We start from the raw sequence: 20350 nt of genomic DNA on the forward strand, positions 1-20350 counted from the left end.
TGTTTTTCAGCGGCAGGAACTGGGTGACTAGTCCTAATGGAGAGAAAGATGAATATAGCAATGTACAGAGAGATCCTTGATGAAACCTGCTCCAGAGCGCTCTGGAACTCAGACTGGGGCGAAGGTTCACCTTCCAACAGAACAACAACCCGAAGCATACAGCCAAGGTAACCAAGGAGTGGCTTCGGGACAAGTCTGTGAATGTCCTTGAGTGGCCCAGCCAGAGCCCAGACTTGAACCCGATTGAACATCTCTGGAAAGACCTGAAAATGGCTGAGCAGCGACGCTTCCCATCTAACCTGACAGAGCTTGAGAAGATCTGCAGAGAAGAATGGGAGAAATACCCCAGATACAGGTGTGCCAAGCTTGTAGCATCATACCCAAGAAGACTTGAGGCTGTAAACGCTGCCAAAGGTGCCTCAAAGTACTGAGCGAAGGGTGTGAATACTTATGTACATGTGATGTTTCAGATGATGTTGCAGATGATTTGGCAAATCGATCTGATGATTTTATCACAAGCGTTCATTGACCTTTGGTAACTGGAATACCTGTGGCCCACAGTTTAAACCAGGAGCCACTTGTTGAGGCCAATACCATCCTGTGTAACCACACTGTGCCAGAGACACACTTGGTGGGGAACTATTCTGTGTCCGAGTTCTTTGTTGCTGTCGCCATCTTGGCCTTCCTGTACTGCATGATTATGCTGCTTGCCTATCTGGTGTTCATGAACATCTACATGAACTCAAGACTCTGGCCCAAAATTGTGAGTAACATATTTACCATTATTGCAATAGTGATGATATCTGAGTGCATGGACATGGTGCTACAATATTGTCTGCTACGAGTCCCTTTGGATAGACAACAGATACTTTTCCACCAATGTCATATGTTGCCACCTGCAGGACTTTTTTGTGACGGTGGTCTTTGCCGTCCTGTGGCTGGTGAGCTCAGCGGCCTGGACCAAGGGTCTCCAGAATGTGAGGGATGCCACAAGCACATCTGGCATCGCTGCCACTCTGGCACTGTGCCAGCAGGAAGGGGTTCTCTGTGACAGTTACGCCAGTATTCGCGTACTCAATGTCTCTGTGGTGAGTCATTCTCCCTGCTGTTATGTGGATATTCCCCAGAATTTGCATCATCAACATCTTGTTCAGTAGACGGCAAATGCAATACAGTATGTTTGATGAAGAAGTTTGATTACCTCTTACAAAAATAATACTGTCATGTCTGTGCCACAGATCTTTGGCTTCCTGAACATCATCCTGTGGATGAGCAACACTCGGTTCACCTACAAAGAAACACCGTGGCATGATGGGATATTCTGTGGCCAGCAGGACTTGGAGCACAGACAGATGCCCGCTCTTATATGAACCCTCATCTAAATCTCCTGCATTGCTCACAGAGGCACACAATGCCCTTTCAAGCACTAACCTTTGACCCAAACTCTTAACATGCCTGTTATTGTCATCCCGTTTCAGTACCCTAGTTCTGATTCAAAACGAAGCCGCGTATCACTGACACACTCGTTTTTTTAATTTATTTGATTACACGGTATACATTCAATTCCTTATTAGACTCATCTACAGGTACAGAGAATGTTTCCCAGACTGTTTTAAACCACTGCTGTCAAAGGATGGAATACTTTCAGTGAATAAATAAATCTCTTCATAAATCCAGTCACAGAAGATTCTCTCAGGGACTCTCCAGCATGCATGTGAAGTCAGATCGGTCACAGGGCTGTAAAGCTGCCTCCTCCTCTGTACACAGACGTGTTTGTTTGTGTTTACCACTATCGTGTGACTTCACGGATAACCACATTGCTTCCCAGAGGTACCTGAGGAACAAATGCCTCCTTTTATAAGTACTGAGAATATCTGTGATGTAGGGGCATGACCCTGGGAAGACCTGTATTTCAAAGTAGTCGAGTAACAATCAGCAATAGTTTGGCAGATATAAGAATTTATAGTTGACAGATGTAAACGTCTCACTTAACCCCTGAGAGCAGTGTTTGTGTAACTCCCAGCAACACTCAACATTAGTTTCATGGGATCTAGATAAGCCTGTTAAGATACAGGTAGATAAGCCTCTGTTACTAAGAAACGCATACATAGATGTATGGTACAGTAGCTGATAATATCCTTTAGAACTGTTCTCATGCAGTCCTATTTACATGTCAGTATTCTATTTGTTTGTATAGTAGAAATTAAGTCCCAGCTGGTAATAATGTCAAAGACTCTTATGAACATTACAGAGACAATATGAGCACAAAATGTTCCTGTACCATCCTCTAATGCCTGGCCGTACATTTGATTATGTTCATTGATTGAAGATGATTGTTTTGAATGGTTGTAAGTAGCATCCCTGGTGATCACACAATGAATCATTGTTCATTTCATGATCAATACCGATGGAAGGTCAGTCTCAGTTAGACGTCAGATGTATTGGTCACTTCCAGCCTAGTATTGGGGACGGCCAGGGCCACGCCTCTAGCTGAGCGCGCAGATGATGCAGCAGACTGTCTAGATGGTTCTCTGCCCACGGTGTGCAGAGGACACCCTCTGGTGGGTTGTCCCTGGTCCTCTGAGGCTCTTCCCTCTCCCTCACTCCTGGTCTGTGATAGGCCAGTGCTAGCCCTCCCTCTCCCAGTCCTAGCAGGGGATTGGCTGGAGCCTGAGCGATGCTGGTGGCTGGCGGACGTCTCCGGTACGACCAAGTTGCTGTTCTCTGGCCGTGGAAGAGACTCTGACGCGATGCTAGTGTCCTTCCAGCGCCTGGCCCCAGACTTGCTGTTGTACTCGTAGACCCTCTTTGTAACTGCAAGAATAAGCACACATGAACACAGATCACTGTCAAATGTTCCCAACAGAGCAGATAAAAGAGAATGAGAGTGTTTTACCAGGGTCAACTTCCTCTCCATCGAACACAGTGTTGATCTTGGTCACCTCCTAGGGGAAAAAAAGTATTCAAGGAGGAGCAACAAAGTAACAGTGATACTATACTAATCTATACTGTAAAAGACTCACCACGAAGATTTCTTTCTTGGGAGGTGCTGTGAAGTTTGAAACCATGCATTAGATGGCTCATTGGCAGGTGAGAGTCATTTCATAACTAGTAGCTCGCAGACATGGAGGAATGCATTCTTACCCGGATATGGAGTTCTGTATACCAGAGAAACAAAAGAAAACCAATAACTATTCCGTAAAAAGACAACCACTTCTAATCTTGAAGGAGTCCCCTAATGCTGTGTGGTGTGTACAGGCAAACGCACTCACTCCTTGTCCTGCACGGGGCTGGGTTGGCAGCAGGTGCAGTCCTTGGTGGAGAGCCACACACAGAGGTGGTACAGCACATAGCCAAGGAGGCCCAGCAGGAGCATGGCGCCCAGGACGATGAAAAACCACACGTACCACTCGTCAACGTTGAACGTGTTCTGGGCAATGGCGATGTATGTGACCCGAGGCTGACCAGAAGACCAGAGTTAGCTGTGGATGCTGCTCTGTCTGCATCATGCTCGTCTATCACCTTAAAGGACAATGCTCGTTTTTGACAACCTGGACCTTATTTACGACATATTATAAGACGTTTGACTCACCGAGATCACTTTGGTGTAGTTCGGAGGCATGTAGAAGAAATTTAAAATCCAGCGCGAGCCAGTATATCCATGTAATGGCGGCGGACGGGGCACCAGGAATGCAGTTTCTAAAAATCTATTTTCTGCCACGAAACGGTTGTTTTCATCAATCTGTCTTGATGAATCGCTAGTTGTGCTTACATACAGCGTAGGCCTGTTGTGGTATTTCACATGCCTCTGTAATATGATCTTTAGAAACGTCTTTAGACACGAAATAGCTTCCTCACTTGCTCCAGCACGCATGAGCACAGCGTGCTGGAGCAACGATTGCGCGCTGTGCGCATTAGTGCTGGAGCAAGTGAGGAAGCTATTTCGTTTCGAAAGACGTTTCTAAAGATCATGGCATGTGAAAACCACAACAGGTAAATTCATTAGGATAATCTGAGAACAGTCAAGTAATTTGTTATGGTGCCTAATTGCCGATCTAAAAAGGTAGATCCTGCCCAGTGTCTTATGGTGTGTTCGTTTATAACTGGGAGGTGGCAAATTGCGACTTGCGACAAGGAATGATTAAATAAAACACCGCATGAACTCGCACTTCCTCGTCGCAAATTCGGATATGTTTCTCAGCCCCCAGTTGCTCGAATGCACTAGATATAACTAGGTAACTGTGATATAATGGTATATAGATATAACTAGGTAACTGTGATATAATGGTATATAGCTGAAATGCACACAGGTCGGAGGTAGGTATTTTGCCACTTGCGACTTGCCACCTCCGACCACAAACGAACGCACCATTACTCACAGTGGTTGTAGTGGTAACGGTGGTGAGGTAGGGGTCCACCACCAGGATGTTGATGATGACGGTGCCGGTCTGGGCGGGAGCCCTGGGCTCTGGCCCTCCGGCCCTCAGGTTCCCGTCAGAGACCAGCACGGTCAGGCTGTACCGCCACGCCCGGTCCAGTCCGCTCTCGAAGTCGAAGGGCTCCCCCAGGAGAAGCCTGGTGACGTTGGTGCCAGATGAGGGCGACAACACAAAGTGGTTGTTCAGGTTGCTGGCCCCTAGAAAACATTGTTGAACACACAAGAATGAAAAAGTATCTCAGTGAAGCAACCCAGGACCCAATGGCCGTATCTGCTGCTGTATCTCAGGTGATACTGTACGGGCCCTAGTACAGTAACAGTACCTAAGATGGAGTAAATGAAGGAGGCAGGAGGGGAATCCTTGTCCGTGCAGGACAGGATGAAGCCCTGGACATTGGAGCCGACCCGGAGGTCTTTGGGGACGACGAGGTTGGTCTTATTAGGACCACACAATGGAGGCTCGTCATTGGCCTCTGTGATGTTGATGACGACCTAACAAAGAGAACAACAAACGCACACAGTAACAGGTCTATATATATATTTTTTGTATTCTTTAAATAAAGTCAATGAACTGCTTCTACAGATCACCAGCATACTGTGGCGGAGGCTGAGAGTGGCCTGATGGGATCTCCATCCACAGCTCTGATGACCAGCCTGTAGTTCTGGGTGGTCTCATAGTCTGGCCGGGTCAACAGTGCAATGCTCCCCAGCTCGGGGTCCAGGTAGAAGATGCTGGACAGACCACTGGTGCCTCCTCCAGAGGTGATGGAGTATCGGATGGCCGTGGCTGGGAGGTCTCTGTCTGAGGCACTGACCACTCCGATCACTGAACCACCTGGAGGCACAACCACCATTAAATCAACTGTTACTTGAGTTAACAGCTTTGGCAAATGTAGCAATTATAATTTGTCGTCTCTCTCAGTTGCTGTTGCTGTTGTTGGTTTTGTTGTTGTTGCGTTACTTACGACCAAGAAGCTCAGAGACGCTGTAGAAATAGGATGTAGGACTGAACACAGGAGCGAACTCGTTGACAGGGGTCACTGTCACATAGACATACGTGTGACCTGCAAAGGCTCATGGGAGTCAAAAACCAGCTGGATCAAGGTCAAACTACTGCCCACGTCCTGGTGTGATGTCCATGTGTGTAGTATGGGCATGGATGTATTAATAGAAGTATGGGCAGCGGCAGGCCTACCTTTCAGGGTGGTGTCATTCTTATCAACAGCCTCAACCAGGAGGCTGTATTCATTATCAACAGACAGGTTGCTGGGATGCTCAAAGTCTAGGTTTCCATTGAGCTGTGGGTGGAGTGAAGTTTGTATAAATGGAACAATATGAGAGTGAAGGAGCATGTCAACATAAACAACGTCAATGGCCGGGTTTCCCGAAACCTTCTTAGCGCTAAGAAGCTCTTTGAGTCTTCTTAAGGCTCCCGTTTGCTTGTTTTGGGAGCCTTAAGAAGACTCAAAGAGCTTCTTAGCGCTAAGAAGGTTTGGGGAAACCCGGCCCATGTGAGTATCTTACCAGGATACGGTTAGAGTCCAGATGAAAGCGTAGGTCGCAGCCCAGGCAGGACAACAGGAACTGTGTGAAGGCGGACTCCACGTCGTTATCTGTGCACGTCACCGTGGTGACCAGGGCCCCCACCACCTCCGTCTCCGGTACCTCCACCCTGGACACACCCGTGTGAAAGGAGAACAATGACATCATCATAGCAAACACGTCAGATTACAATGTCCCGACGAATAGGTCCACGTTGTCATGAAGCTCCACAGGTTGGTGATTTCACACCAGGACTTAAAGGACAATGCTCGTTTTTGACAACCTGGACCTTATTTACGACATATTATAAGACGTTTGACTCACCAAGATCACTTTGTTGTAGTTCGGAGGCCTGTAGAAGAAATGTAAAATCCAGCGCGAGCCAGTATATCCATGTAATGGCGGTGATCGGGGCAACAAGAATGCAGCTTCTAAAAATCTATTTTCTGCCGCGAAACGGTTGTTTTCATCAATCTGTCTTCATGAATCGCTAGTTGTGCTTACATAGAGAGCATAGGCCTGTTGTGGTATTTCCCATGCCTCTGTAATATGATCTTTAGAAACGTCGTTAGACACGAAATAGCTTCCTCACTTGCTCCAGCACGCATGCGCACAGCGTGCTGGAGCAACGATTGCGCGCTGTGTGCATTAGTGCTGGAGAAAGTGAGGAAGCTATTTCGTTTCGAAAGACATTTCTAAAGATCATGGCATGTGAAAACCACAACAGTTATGCTCTATGTGAGCACAACTAGCGATTCATCAAGACAGATTGATGAAAACAACCGTTTCGCGGCAGAAAATAGATTTTTAGAAGCTGCATTCTCGTTGTCCCGATCACCGCCATTACATGGATATACTGGCTCGCACTGGATTTTACATTTCTTCTACATGCCTCCGAACTACACCAAAGTTATCTCGGTGAGTCAAACGTCTTATAATATGTCGTAAATAAGGTCCAGGTTGTCAAAAACGAGCATTGTCCTTTAAGCCCCCACAGGCACGTGAGGCAGAGCAGCAAGAGGACACGACGTTGCACCCGGTTTGGGGGCTCGGCACCCGGACTCTCAGACTGACCTGTGGGCGCCTGGGGAGCAGATGGGTGGGTTGTCATTGATGTCCATGACAGTGAAGGTCAGAGTGATGGAGTTGGAGAGTGGGGGCAGTGAGGGGCTGTAGGTGGCGGTCACTGTGACCGTTAGGGCGGGGTTGTCTCTCAAAGGGGCGACGTCTCTGTCCATTCTGCTGGCGATGGTCACCAGGCCCGTATCTGAAAGAGCAAGGCAGCATTCACACTCATACTACATACACATAAATCAACTTCAATCACAGCTGAAGACTCGCCTGTTTTCACTGGCTTTCTGAGGCTAGTTAAGCCATACATCCCTGGCCCTGGTATGATTGTGTAGTTTTAAACGGTGCATTTTTATATTCAGTATTGTTTGTATGTATTGTCTGTTTTTATTTTATTTTTATATACCGTAAAGCACTTTGGTGCAACTTCGGTTGATTTTAAATGTGCTATATAAATGAAGTTGACCTTGACCTTGACATAGTGTAGACTTGGTGTATGTGTGTTTGTGCGTTTTAGAGCTCACAGCGGTGGATGACGAGGTAGTCGTTGCCGCTGATGGTGTAGAAGATGAAACCGACATCGAGCGAGTGGTCTGGGAGGACGGCTGTGATGTTAGAGACGATAAACCCAGGACTCAGCTCCTCGGGAACAACGAACGAGGTGACGGTACTGATCGGGATGACAAGAACGCATTTCAGCTGTTGGATGGTACAGATCACGTTTGAGAATGAGAGGGATAGAAAAACTGATGCAACGGGGAAGAATACTCACTTTAGAAACCGAGGCGTGTCATCATTGATGTTGACAATGTTGACGAGCAGCGTTCTGGACACGGCATTGCTGCCATCACTCACTGTGAGGTTGAAAGCATAGCTGCAGCAGAGAGAGTGAAGGGTGTGTGGTATTAGGCTGCTGTTTCCATCACACGTCATTTTTACTGTAATGATGTGCACGTTCTGGTTTACCTCCTGGGGTCCGTTTGGTAATCAAACAGCTTTGTTGTGAAAAGGCTGCCTGATGCAACATCAATATCAAATCCTGCCACTGGAGGGTTCAGTGTAAACTACACAAAAACAAAAGAGAGTGTGTGAGCCGCACATTTACAATGTGAGCATGACAGGCTATGTGAGCATGACAGGCTATGTGAGCATGTGAGAGCAGACGGGGAGGTTGTGTAAGTCATACAGTCAGAGGCTTGTTCTCAGGGTCGGTCACAGTAGGCGTGTAAATCTCTGCTAGTGGGGATTTCTCCACAACGTACAGGAGTGACTCTATTGGAGAGAAATGCATATTGGCATGAGCAAACCATATAATTTCAAAAGCTTACAGACTGCATGTGACACACAAAACACACACACACGAACACACACCTACTCACGCACACACACACACACACACACACACACACACACACACACCTACTCACGCACACACACCTACTCACGCAGACACACACACACACACGCACACACACCTACTCACGCACACACACCTACTCACGCACACACACACACACACACACACACACACACACCTACTCACGTACACACACACACACATACACAAAACACACACAAACACACACACACCTACTCACGGACACACACAGATACACACACACACACACACACACAAACACATACAGTATACACACTGATCAATAGGTTCAACAATACCTTGGTCTCGGAACACAGGGGGCTCATCCACATCGGTTAGGAACACAGTGAGTGTCTGCAGGTCACTGTCCTCATCGCTGTCCACAGCAAGGACTTGGAACACAAATCTGTTTGGTGATGCCTCAAAATCCAGGCGGGCAGTCTCAGTTACCGACACCTACATTCAGAATGAGTTAAAACTACCTTGTAGAAATATATCAACAGAGCAAATGCTGTGTTCTTATTAAATCACAATGTAATGACGTACGAATGTACACTGTAAAATGTTCAGGGAGGGATCTAACAGCTCACCTGTGCTTGGGTGCTGTTAACCATGGACACCTTGAAGGCATTGGTGAGGGGGTCAGAGTTCAGTATCCTGGGGAATCCTGGGGCCATGGAAGCCCCTGAGGAGAGGACCACCTGGAAGCTGTAGGCCGAGGTACCTGACGGGCTGTTCTCTGCCAGGTTCGCCACGCCTGGCAGGCCAATGAACGACACCTCTGGAGCTGAGCCTGGAACCAGGACGTCAAATGAATACATCTGCTGAACAAGCCATCATGAATACATTCACTTAGCAGCAGGAGAAAGATAGATATATTACAGGAAGAGGAAGAGAATACAGACAAACACTGCGAACATGGTAGAGAACAGATCTTTGGATGAGACATTTGTGACACAGACGTCTGGACATCTTACCTTGCATCAGCCATGAGCACACGGTCAGGCTTAGAAGCAATTTGAAATTCTTGCTGTCCATTATCTTGTCCAAGAGAGCAGATAGAAGCAGGTAGTCCAGTCTTATGTTCCTCAAGGAACAAAGAGGATTAGGTTGGTACGTATTCTCTTGTCAAGCAGACTATTCATATCATGAACACCATTGCGAACCACTCGTTCAGCGTTCAGCTCTGTACAGTACACCTGCCGTGAGTGCACAAACTGGAAATACACGACAGGTATTCTGTGACATGACTACCCAAGCTCATCGTCTGGGAGGCTGCCCAGCTGTGTTGCTAACGCTTCTGTTGGTAGATACCATGCTTTATGGTCGTTCTATCAGCTCGGGTATTTTAGTCACACCACCAGTTAGAGCAGGTTGTTTCCTGCCTGGTGTGTGCTTATCACAGGGCCAGGGACAGACTGACCGAGGTCTATGCATGCCTATCTGAGCAAGATCAAATGGGGGTGTGTACATTAGTCATATTTCATTATGTGGTATTGTATTACATCTCGTCCAATCATATCAAAAATGTGTTAGAAAAAAGGCAAAGTAAAGCTCTCACTAGAGGCCGGGCTGCTTCAGCCGACGCTCCCTCCTGTATTTCCCAATCTTCCTCCTAGGAAGTGTGACTTCCCATGCAGGAAAAATCACCAAACTGCATAACGGTCCAGTCCTATACCAAAGGTCCTCAACTGGCATTGTGGGCCAATAATCCTGATGGTGGCGCTACAGCAACCGTCTCAAACTTAAACTTTAAAATGAAAAAAAAAAAAAACATCATAAATCAGCCGTACATAGGCCCAAGTGATGCTTTGAGCTGGCAGGTCCATCACTTTCTCAAACTGTAAAACCAGTCCCTTCTCCTCCCACATCTTTTGAAAATATCAAAAACTGAGCTCACAGTGCATCTACATTTTTTTATTAAATTACTGTAAACAGTACCGTATGTAGCTACTGCAATTACTCAATAAATATCCAATGTTATTTAAAAAAGACCATTTTCATGACATGGTAGATGTAGTGACATTTCAGAAGTTTCTCAAATTTAATTTGACAGGAAGTTTTATTAGATCAAGCGAAGACCAAACTGCCAACTTCTCAGTTGGCTCAACAAGAACATGACCTTCCCTCTGTCTATAGAGTTCAAGCCCCGGGTGAAACACAAATTCATACGCAGGCATTGTACCGTTTGAATTTCTGACATGATTTTAAATACATTTTTAATTTAAGAAGCTTTAATTATTAGGGTTTGGGCAGAGATCCTCGTGTCATTTCTCTCTTCCCTCCTCCTCAAAAGGCCCGGCCCCAACCCTAACCCTAACCCCAACCCAGTGCAGCACAGCAGCTATGATATTTCATGTGGAATCCTGTTTGCAACAAGTAGTCAATGGAACAGGTTCTTCTGACCTCTAGTGGCAGAAGCATGAACTGTTTTGTGTAGAACCATGTAGAAACAACACAAGCATAACCCTTTTCCAGGAAACATTTATTGGATCAAGCGACAGGATCACATCTTTCCAAAGACGAGTCAGTTAAATATTAACAAATTTACAATCATAAAGGAATGTAAAAAAACAAACAAAAACAAAACAACAAGCCTTAAAAAACCCCAACCCAGTGACCCCTCCTCCCCAGAACAGCATCTAGCCGTGGTGGTCTCGGCTGGCTGTGGCCCGGCTCCCAGGGAAAGGTCCACTACAGCCCACCCATTAAGTGCCTCACAGCCCACCCATTAAGTGCCTCACAACTCGTCCTTGTCTGTTGTCTGAAAGACGAAAAAAGTAGTGTTACTAAGACGACTGCAAAAAGTCACATATCCTGAAAATCCTGAACACTCACCGTTTCTTCCTCTTCCTCATCCAGTACCTCCTCCTCTGCCTCTTCATCCTCAGCGACCACATCAGGCTCCTCCTCTGGCTCCTCCTCCACCTGCAGTAAACATGGCCCCACAGATGAGCAAAACACCTCCCCTCCGCATTTAAAGGGGTAGAGTGCTATTTTGAACATTTAGCCCCATTTGTGGTCTGTCTACCATGAACCTAAAACAGAGACCATCATTTCACTGATCGTTCCAGTATTGAGCTACAGGTAGCTGCAGTTTTAATGCAGACTCTCACTGGGCTACAATGGAAGTCAATGGGTATTATATAAATGCACTGGAAAAACTATGATAAAGTGATTTTCTGAGACAGGAAGCAATCCTACCAGTCTCAGTATTGTAGCCCAGTGAGAGCCTGCATAAAAACCGCAGCTAGCTCAATACTAGAATGATCAGTGAAATGATGGTCTCCATGTTTCAGGGTCATGGTAAGACAGACCACAAATAGGGCTAAATGCACACTACCCCTTAAAACACAAGTGTCAAACAAGTATACAAATAAAATGGTAATTTCTGCACAATGGTGATGTGTGGTATTTTCTTCCGTTTCTTGCCTGTTCTTCGAGGTCGATGTTCATGCTGAGCCTGAGCATGCGCTCTATCCTCTCTCCGTAGGCCTTGGTGTCGGCCAGCTGGTAGCCCGAGCGCAGGGTGGCCGTCTCAAACAGCACCACGGCCAGGTCAGAGGCCCTCTGGTCCTCGGCATCATCCTACAGGAAGAACAGCACCGCGACCCATTCAAGCACTCGCTCAGTCCAGCTCCCCCTCAAAGGAAATATACTGAGGTTCAAATGAGAAGCATCATTTCACCGGATCATTTAGTGATTACTTACAGTAATTCGCTTCAGCATTTGTTTGATGAGAGGGTGCTTCGGGTTGATTTCTAGTGTTTTCTTCTGGCTTGCGTAATAACTGGAAATGAGAGCACACAACTCCTAGATTATGAACGACGGAAGATACCGTAAACAAGAGTGTCAACGACACAGAGGATGTTTTTTTTTTGTGTGCAAAAAAATGACTCACTCACTTTGTGGAGATATCTTTTCCTGTCTGGTAAGCCTGGGCCTTCATGATCCTCTCCATGTTTCCTGACCAGCCGTACTGGCTGGCCACCAGGGCGCAGGGCGAATTGGTCAGCCTCTGGGAGAGAATAGCCTTCTCGATCTACAGAGATCAAACCATGTTAGCAAAATTTAACCAGACAGACTTGCCATCCAACCCTCTTAAGACACCAGTCTTTCGTCGAAGCTCCGATGTTCATACTGGACTGGTTCATTCAGGTACATTCAGGTACATCCCCCCCCCGTATGACTGGTTTGGCATCCAACCTGGTCTTTCAGGGCCTTCTCCTTCATCCAGGTGGTGAGGGGTTCGTACTCCTTCTCCAGGGCCTCCCTCTTCTCCTTGGCCTTGTCGGTCTCGTCGAACTTGATGCCCTCCTTGGCCACGTTCTGGAAGCGCTTGCCATCAAACTCAGGCAAGGCCTGGATACAGTACTCATCCACAGGCTCCGTCAGGTAGATCACCTCGTAGCCCTTCTTCAGCAGGCGCTCCACGAACGGAGAAGACTCCGCCTAGGGTGGAGGGACACAATAGTCTTCAATTACAGACTACGTATAAAGCTAAAGCAAGGACCAAGAGTTCTCCCTGAACGCAAAAAAGCCCCCAGCTCCGACACCCTTTCACTGCAAGTTGATACACGGCAACACAACAAAAAGAAAGCAGAGGCTAAGGCTTAATCATGAAAGTGTGAGTGCAGTCCACACAGTGGTCCAGACCCACCTCCTTCCTGCTGGTTCCGGCCATGAAGTAGATCTTGTCCTGCTTCTCCTTCATGCGCTCCACGTACTGCTCCAGGCTGGCCAGCACCGTCTCACTGTTGGAGGTCTGGAAGCGCAGCAGCTTGGCCAGGCGGGTTCTGTTGGAGTGGTCCTCGATCACCCCCAGCTTGATGTTGGTGCCGAACTCCTTCCAGAACTTCTCGTTGTACTGCTCCTCTGCAATCTTCTTGATCATGTCCAGGGTCTTCCGCACCAGCTTCTTGCGGATGACCTGAAGTAGGGATGTTAACAGTTAATCGACTATCGATTAGTTGCCAATAAGAATTTACTCGAGTAAGATTTGGTTACTTGATTAATTGCTTGTTAATGGAACTGAACTTTTGTGGGGGGAACGAACGTTATCAACGGGAGTTGCGTGAAATGTAATCATGATTTAAGGTCTGGAATGCCGGGAAACTTCAACGACACAGCGGAAGACACAAAAATGAAGCGAGCAAAGCGCAGTCCAGTGCAGGACTTTATATCAATTAATCGACTATCGTTTGTTAACAGTTATCGATTAATGAAATTCCTTGAAATTTGCAACCCTAACCTGAAGTAAGGGAGAGTTGAGATGAGTCTTGCAATGCAGAGACCTCACTATAGACCTGGTCTGGGCCGGTATACCATTCGCTGATATACCCCAGTATAGCGCCCAGCCAGAACCATTCATTGCACCACTGACTTGGGTTACTGTCCGCACTCCCATATTCCAACCATGAAAGCCTTTTCTCAGTGGGGGCTTCATTTGCAGCCCCCCACCCGTTTATATAAAAAGCACTTTTGCACACTTAAACGTCACATATGCACCAATAACCACTAGCCTGGCTCTGTGACCCTGATCATGTGATGTGACAAAAGTCAATGGTTTGATTTGGATTTGATTTATTTGACAAAAGCAATTCCAATCAGTATATATAAAAACACAGTATGTCTGCATTGTCGGGGATAAAAGCAAAAAGTCTAGGACTTATTTCCATCGCTGTCCCTGATGTACAAGGAGTCCAAGTGGAGACAGGCATCAGCTTAAAGTGCTTTGAGCAATTATACTATAAAATACAATACAAGTGCAAAAATGCTAATAATATAAATACAACCTAGTGAGTTGCTTGTGGAACCAGAGTAATGTAACATCCACACTCATTCCTGGCAGGGCGGTATACCAGGGATACAGCCCCAAATAGTACCGCCCTGGGGCCTCATTTATCATTGCGGATACACCCTTTTTCATTTACACTTGATTTTTGTACTTGCTTTTCTCTGCAAATAATGTGATTTATCATGCCAAAACTCAATGGGAAATATTGTGTATATATCTCACAATATTTCCCATCAAGTTTTGTCATGATACATCACAATATTTGCGGAGAAAAGCAAGTACAAAAATCAAGTGTAAATGAAAAAGGGTGTATCCACAATGATAAATGAGGCCCCTGGACCAGGTCTAAGACTTCAGTACCGGCCTGGACCAGGTCTAAGACTTCAGTAGTGTTGGATTGGGTTCAGAGTGAGGCTCCTTACCTTGAGCAGTTTGTGCTGCTGCAGGGTCTCCCTGGACACATTCAGGGGCAGGTCATCAGAATCGACCTGCACAAACATGACCATTAGGCTCAGCATACGACATCTCTGCCCATTCCAAGATGACTTGTGCATATAGTAGTGTCACTCACCACTCCCCTGACAAAGTTCAGGTATTTGGGCATCATGTCGTTGAAGTCATCTGTGATGAACACCCTCCTGACGAACAGCTAGAGGGGAAATTAGAGAGCCAGACATGAGAGAGAGCCAGACATGAGAGCCAGACATGAGAGAGAGCCAGACATGAGAGAGAGCCAGACATGAGAGAGCGCCAGACGTGAGAGAGAGAGCCAGACAGACGTGAGAGAGAGAGCCAGACAGACGTGAGAGAGAGAGCCAGACAGACGTGAGAGAGAGCCAGACAGACGTGAGAGAGAGCCAGACATGAGAGAGAGCCAGACATGAGAGAGAGAGCCAGACAGACGTGAGAGAGAGAGCCAGACGTGAGAGAGAGAGCCAGACGTGAGAGAGAGAGCCAGACAGACGTGAGAGAGAGAGCCAGACGTGAGAGAGAGACAGACGTGAGAGAGAGCCAGACAGACGTGAGAGAGAGCCAGACAGACGTGAGAGAGAGCCAGACAGACGTGAGAGAGAGAGCCAGACGTGAGAGAGAGCCAGACAGACGTGAGAGAGAGCCAGACAGACGTGAGAGAGAGAGCCAGACGTGAGAGAGAGAGCCAGACATGAGAGAGAGCCAGACGTGAGAGAGAGCCAGACAGACGTGAGAGAGAGAGCCAGACGTGAGAGAGAGAGCCAGACGTGAGAGAGAGAGCCAGACAGACGTGAGAGAGAGAGCCAGACGTGAGAGAGAGACAGACGTGAGAGAGAGCCAGACAGACGTGAGAGAGCCAGACAGACGTGAGAGAGAGAGAGCCAGACGTGAGAGAGAGAGCCAGCCAGACGTGAGAGAGAGAGCCAGCCAGACGTGAGAGAGAGAGCCAGACAGACGTGAGAGAGAGCCAGACAGACGCGAGAGAGAGCGCCAGACAGACATGTGAGAGAGAGAGAGCCAGCCAGACGTGAGAGAGAGCCAGACGTGAGAGAGAGCCAGACGTGAGAGAGAGCGCCAGACGCGAGAGAGAGCCAGACAGACGTGAGAGAGAGCGCCAGACGCGAGAGAGAGCCAGACAGACATGTGAGAGAGAGAGAGCCAGACGGGAGAGAGAGCCAGACGTGAGAGAGCCAGACGGGAGAGAGAGCCAGACAGACGGGAGAGAGAGCCAGACAGACGGGAGAGCCAGCCAGACGTGAGAGAGAGCCAGACGTGAGAGAGAGCCAGACGTGAGAGAGAGCCAGACGCGAGAGAGAGAGCCAGACAGACGCGAGAGAGAGCCAGACGCGAGAGAGAGCCAGACGCGAGAGAGAGCCAGACGTGAGAGAGAGCCAGACGTGAGAGAGAGCCAGACGTGAGAGAGAGCCAGATGTGAGAGAGAGAGCCAGACGTGAGAGAGAGCCAGACGTGAGAGAGAGAGCCAGACGTGAGAGAGAGAGCCAGACGTGAGAGAGAGCCAGACGTGAGAGAGAGAGCCAGACGCGAGAGAGAGCCAGACGCGAGAGAGAGCCAGACAGACGTGAGAGAGAGCCAGACGTGAGAGAGAGCCAGATGTACAAGACAAGAAATTGACACCGCACGCATTCAGTAACTCAGTCAAGTTCTGTTTGAGAGCAAGCTACCTTGATGAAATCGTTCTTTTTGGTGCCGTACTCATCAAACATGCCGCGGGGGGCAGCAGCGGGCACGAAGAGGATGGACTTGAAGGTGACCTCGCCCTCAGCCGTGAAGTGGATGTGGGAGAGGGGCTCGTCGCTGTCCTGTTTAGGGAGGGATTCCAGTCAAAAAACAGTTTGGAAAGATGTCTGGCTTGCTTAAAACAAAAATACATTTGAGGAGCTACAATTCAACTTTATCCCCAAGAGGCAATTATTGAGGCTGGCATAGTAAAAAAAAAAACACACCACAGTACATATAAGCATAATACATGACAGACAGTACATATAAGCATAATACATGACAGACAGCAACAGTGCAGGTACACAAGTGACAGTACACGACAAACAGAAGTGACCATACAGCAGAGACAAATTGTCCATGTCCTTAGAATGAAATAGAGGCCGGCATGAATGTTAAGAGATTAAATTATCCATAGTAGGGATGTTAAGTTAATTGACTATCAATGAATTGCTGATAAGAATTGACTTGAGTAAGATTTGGTTACTCGATTAATTGCTTGTTAATAGAACAGAACTTTTTTTTTTTTTGAACGAACGTTATCAATGGGAGTTGCGTGAAATGTCATCATGATTTAGGGTCTGACTGCACATGAGGACGCCACGCCATGTAGTGAAGGCTAATTGGGATCCCAGGAAATTTCAACGACACAACGGAAGACGACCCAAAAATGAAGCGAGCAAAGTGCAGTCCAGCGTGGGACATTCTTAAGGTTAACAGTTATCCATGAAAGAAATTCCTTGAAATTGGCAACCCTTATCCACAGGCATACCTTGGAGAAGGTCTTGTAGAACGCCTTGTATTCATCCTCCTCTACTTCCTTGGCAGGTCGTTGCCAGATGGGTTTGATGTCGTTCATCAGCTCCCAGTCCCAAATGGTCTTCTCAACCTGGAAGCCACTGACGGGTTAGTCTTCAAAAACACAGTACAGATATTCACAATAAATAAAAAAAATAAAAAAAATAAAAAATAAAAGTGTCTCTTCACCTTCTTGGTTTTAGGCTTGTCCTTGTCCTCCTCTTCCTCCTCCACTTCCACCTCGTCCTCAGAGGCGTCCTTCTCCTCTGCCTCCTCTGCCTCATCTATGGGCTCCTCCACAGTCTCAGTCTGCACCAGGAGACAAAAACATGGAAACGACATCAACTCCCGAGGCTGGAAATGAAGCATCGCTAGGGATGTAACGATAACCGGTATAATGATAAATCGCGATAAAATTAAATTAACTTTTTAAGCTAAATTATCATTAAAACGCACTTTGAAAAACTCACTATAAATATGGTCCAGCATCAACTAGAGTTAGCAACGGTCTCCAAGACGCATTATTTTTATGTTTCTGCAAGCAACAAGTGCATAGTGCTGCTGATTTTATTTGTGGTTTTCAATATAAAACTTGATGAAATGATCTCAGTGTGTGTATCAGTAGTTTTTTGCACATTTTCAGCACATTTTAACAGTACCGTGATAATACTGATAACCGTGATCATTTGGGCCACTATAATCGTAATGTGAAATGTTAATACCGTTACATCTCTAAGCATCGCAAACAAAAAGTCAACAGTCTAAAGTCCTCAGTCCTCCGTCCTCACCTTACTGGCCCAGACATAGATGGGGAAGTTGATGAACTGAGAGTACTTCCTCACAAGGTTCTTGATGCTCTCCAGCTCAAGATAGTCGGTGGCCTCCTCTTTCATGACCAACCTGCAAGATCAAATTTAACCATTCCAAAACTGGTTCTTCGTCACAAGAGATGATTACCGTAATACTAGGCTATAGACATGGATTTCACAATGGGGAGAACAGTTTGCTTTTCTATATTGCAAATCATTATCCTATAATTTCCGTTCTGACAGCCAGGGAGGATCAAAAGAGGAAGCCACTCACGTGATGGTGGTCCCCCTGCCCAGTGTGTCCCCACGGGGGTCCTCAATCACAGAGAACTCATTGGAGTCGGACTCCCAAATGTGCTGGGTTCCGTTGTTGTGCTTTGACGCCACGATGACCTTGTCAGCCACCAGGAAGGAAGAGTAGAAACCCACACCAAACTGGCCAATCAGCTCAGAGGTGGACTGGCCCTCTGTCTGCATCTCCGTCATCTTGTTGAGGAACTCGCTGGTGCCAGACTTGGCGATGGTGCCCAGGTTGTTCACCAGGTCCTCCTTGGTCATACCAATGCCCGTGTCAGTGATGTGGAGCATGTTCTTTTCTTTGTCCGACTGGGGACAAGGACATGAGGGGGTTTAGAGATGCTCTCATTACGTAACCATGTCCGGTATAGAACAGCAGCACTGGGGGCATATGTGAAAGGCGTTCTGTACACGAACGCACCTTGATTTTGATGGTCAGCTCCTCATTGGCGGCCAACGCATCGTCATTGGTCAGAGACATTAGTCGGATCTTATCGAGGGCATCGGAAGCGTTGGAGATCAGCTCCCTGAGGAAGATCTAGAAAAAAACCAGGAAGATGGGTCAGCATCACAGATCCTCTGTAATCAACACGGACAGAGCTGCATTTCCATAGATTCACTTCCTGAATACAGTACACTCCCTAGTCCACGCCCACCTCCTTATTCTTGTAGAGAGAGTTGATGATGAGCTTCATCATGCGGTTGACCTCCGCCTGGAACATGTGCTTCTCAGACTTCTCGCGGATCTCTTTGATTTGAGCCGCATTCAACCCATCCAGCTGGATGGCCTCCTCCTCCCTATGGACACGACACACGCACGTGCACGCACATGCACACACGTACTGGACATCAGGGACATTCACATTAACAAGGGCTGCTTATGTCAAAGGATCACTGAAGTCAGTGACCTTCAATCTTATTTTCAATTCCCAGGTAGGCTAGTCAATACAAATGGTAAACATGTTGAACTTAAACACAATGTTGAGTTACTCATCTTGATACGAGTGAGTGTAGGCCTAGACAAAAGGAAAGAAGGCTGCCAAGAGAGCAAAGTTGTTTTGGTGTTCTGAGTCAAAAATCTATGTAGGCCTACGGTAAGAGTGTAAGAGAGCATAGCCAACATCTGGACTAGGCAGGGGGAGGTCATGTTAACCTGTGGTGTACCAGGTCATTGCCATTGTACAATTTTGCAGCACATTAAAGTCAGTCCAGGTCTCAACAAATCAAATACACAAAGCAAACATAGCCCATGTGTCACATGGCATGTGTCACATGGCAGGGTGTCGAAATCTTCAATAATACTGAGGCCTTGACCTACCTCTGCACAACCTCGTCGTCTGTCCTGGAGCCTTCCCTGCTCTTTCCCACATCCTCTTCCACAGTCCCATCAATGTCTACTTCATCATCGGCTCTTACAGACCCTAGGTAGAAAGAACCAGTTTTAGTAGCTGCTCCAAAGATGGATTGAAGTAGGTCCCTAAACACATTTCCTGCTCAGTGCCAATCACACTAGGTCTTTTTAAAGATGGCTAGTTAGCTGGCTTATGCATATCTAGGTTGCAAGATAAGGAAAGTTCCAGAAACACAAAGACTCGCAAATCACCAGCCTGGATATCTAGCTATGCATAGTTAACTAACGTTAGCCAGCTAACAAGTATGCTATCCTGACAGCAAGCATCATGAATGGCAGTGCCTATGCTGGCTAGCGGATCTAGTTAGAATACCATGCAAAATGTCTAGCTTGCACAAGCACAGGTAATGGTTAGCTAGCTACTCACCGAAAGCCAAAAGTGCACAAAGAAGACCTAAAACCCAAACCCGTTTCATTTTGAGAAAATTGTTGAATGAAGCTAGCTGCCTATGGACAAAAGCGCACACACACACCACTGAGAAATGACAGACTCTTCTGCTCTTCAACCAAACCCCTCTTTATTCACCTCCCCGAATCCACCAATCACCGCACACCACGCACACACACCAACCAATCACCGCACACCACGCACAAACACCAA

At 47.0% G+C, this 20350-nt stretch overlaps 2 protein-coding genes across 2 annotated transcripts; both read right to left on the bottom strand.

Moving 5' to 3' along the window:
• Positions 1 to 1692: 1692 nt before the first annotated feature.
• Positions 1693 to 9467, bottom strand: LOC311320916 (cadherin-related family member 3-like; the record flags this gene model as incomplete). Its single annotated transcript, XM_084452782.1, has 18 exons — positions 1693 to 1757; positions 2671 to 2814; positions 2897 to 2945; positions 3024 to 3049; positions 3145 to 3158; positions 3273 to 3460; positions 4380 to 4636; positions 4762 to 4930; positions 5035 to 5273; positions 5404 to 5502; positions 5634 to 5736; positions 5963 to 6110; positions 7055 to 7247; positions 7576 to 7750; positions 8238 to 8323; positions 8729 to 8885; positions 9020 to 9222; positions 9407 to 9467. 18 exons carry the CDS (start codon positions 9465 to 9467, stop codon positions 1693 to 1695), a joined length of 2376 nt encoding a protein of 791 aa, XP_084308908.1.
• A 1533-nt stretch (positions 9468 to 11000) lies between these two features.
• Positions 11001 to 20237, bottom strand: LOC311321126 (endoplasmin-like). Its single transcript, XM_084453030.1, has 18 exons — positions 20117 to 20237; positions 19657 to 19759; positions 18995 to 19136; positions 18760 to 18876; positions 18316 to 18647; positions 18021 to 18132; positions 17422 to 17541; positions 17207 to 17323; positions 16380 to 16517; positions 14798 to 14875; positions 14649 to 14714; positions 13090 to 13359; positions 12636 to 12881; positions 12335 to 12471; positions 12141 to 12219; positions 11862 to 12017; positions 11268 to 11357; positions 11001 to 11193 (listed from the first exon to the last, which is right to left on the bottom strand). Exons 1-18 carry the CDS (start codon positions 20163 to 20165, stop codon positions 11170 to 11172), a joined length of 2376 nt encoding a protein of 791 aa, XP_084309156.1. The 5' UTR covers positions 20166 to 20237; the 3' UTR covers positions 11001 to 11169.
• Between the last annotated feature and the right edge of the window lie 113 nt (positions 20238 to 20350).

This window comes from Borostomias antarcticus (genome assembly GCF_949987555.1).
Source record: "Borostomias antarcticus genome assembly, chromosome: 18".
NCBI classification, from domain to species: Eukaryota; Metazoa; Chordata; class Actinopteri; order Stomiiformes; family Stomiidae; genus Borostomias; species Borostomias antarcticus.

Excerpts from the sequence above, each read along its gene's own strand:
- LOC311321126 (XM_084453030.1), bottom strand. The coding sequence starts at position 20,165 with ATGAAACGGGTTTGGGTTTTAGGTCTTCTTTGTGCACTTTTGGCTTTC. Across the intron at positions 14,876-16,379 it reads AAAAGAACGATTTCATCAAG|CTGTTCGTCAGGAGGGTGTT; the intron begins GTAGCTTGCTCT and ends TTTCCCCTCTAG. Across the intron at positions 12,220-12,334 it reads GGAAAAGATATCTCCACAAA|TTATTACGCAAGCCAGAAGA; the intron begins GTGAGTGAGTCA and ends TCTCATTTCCAG.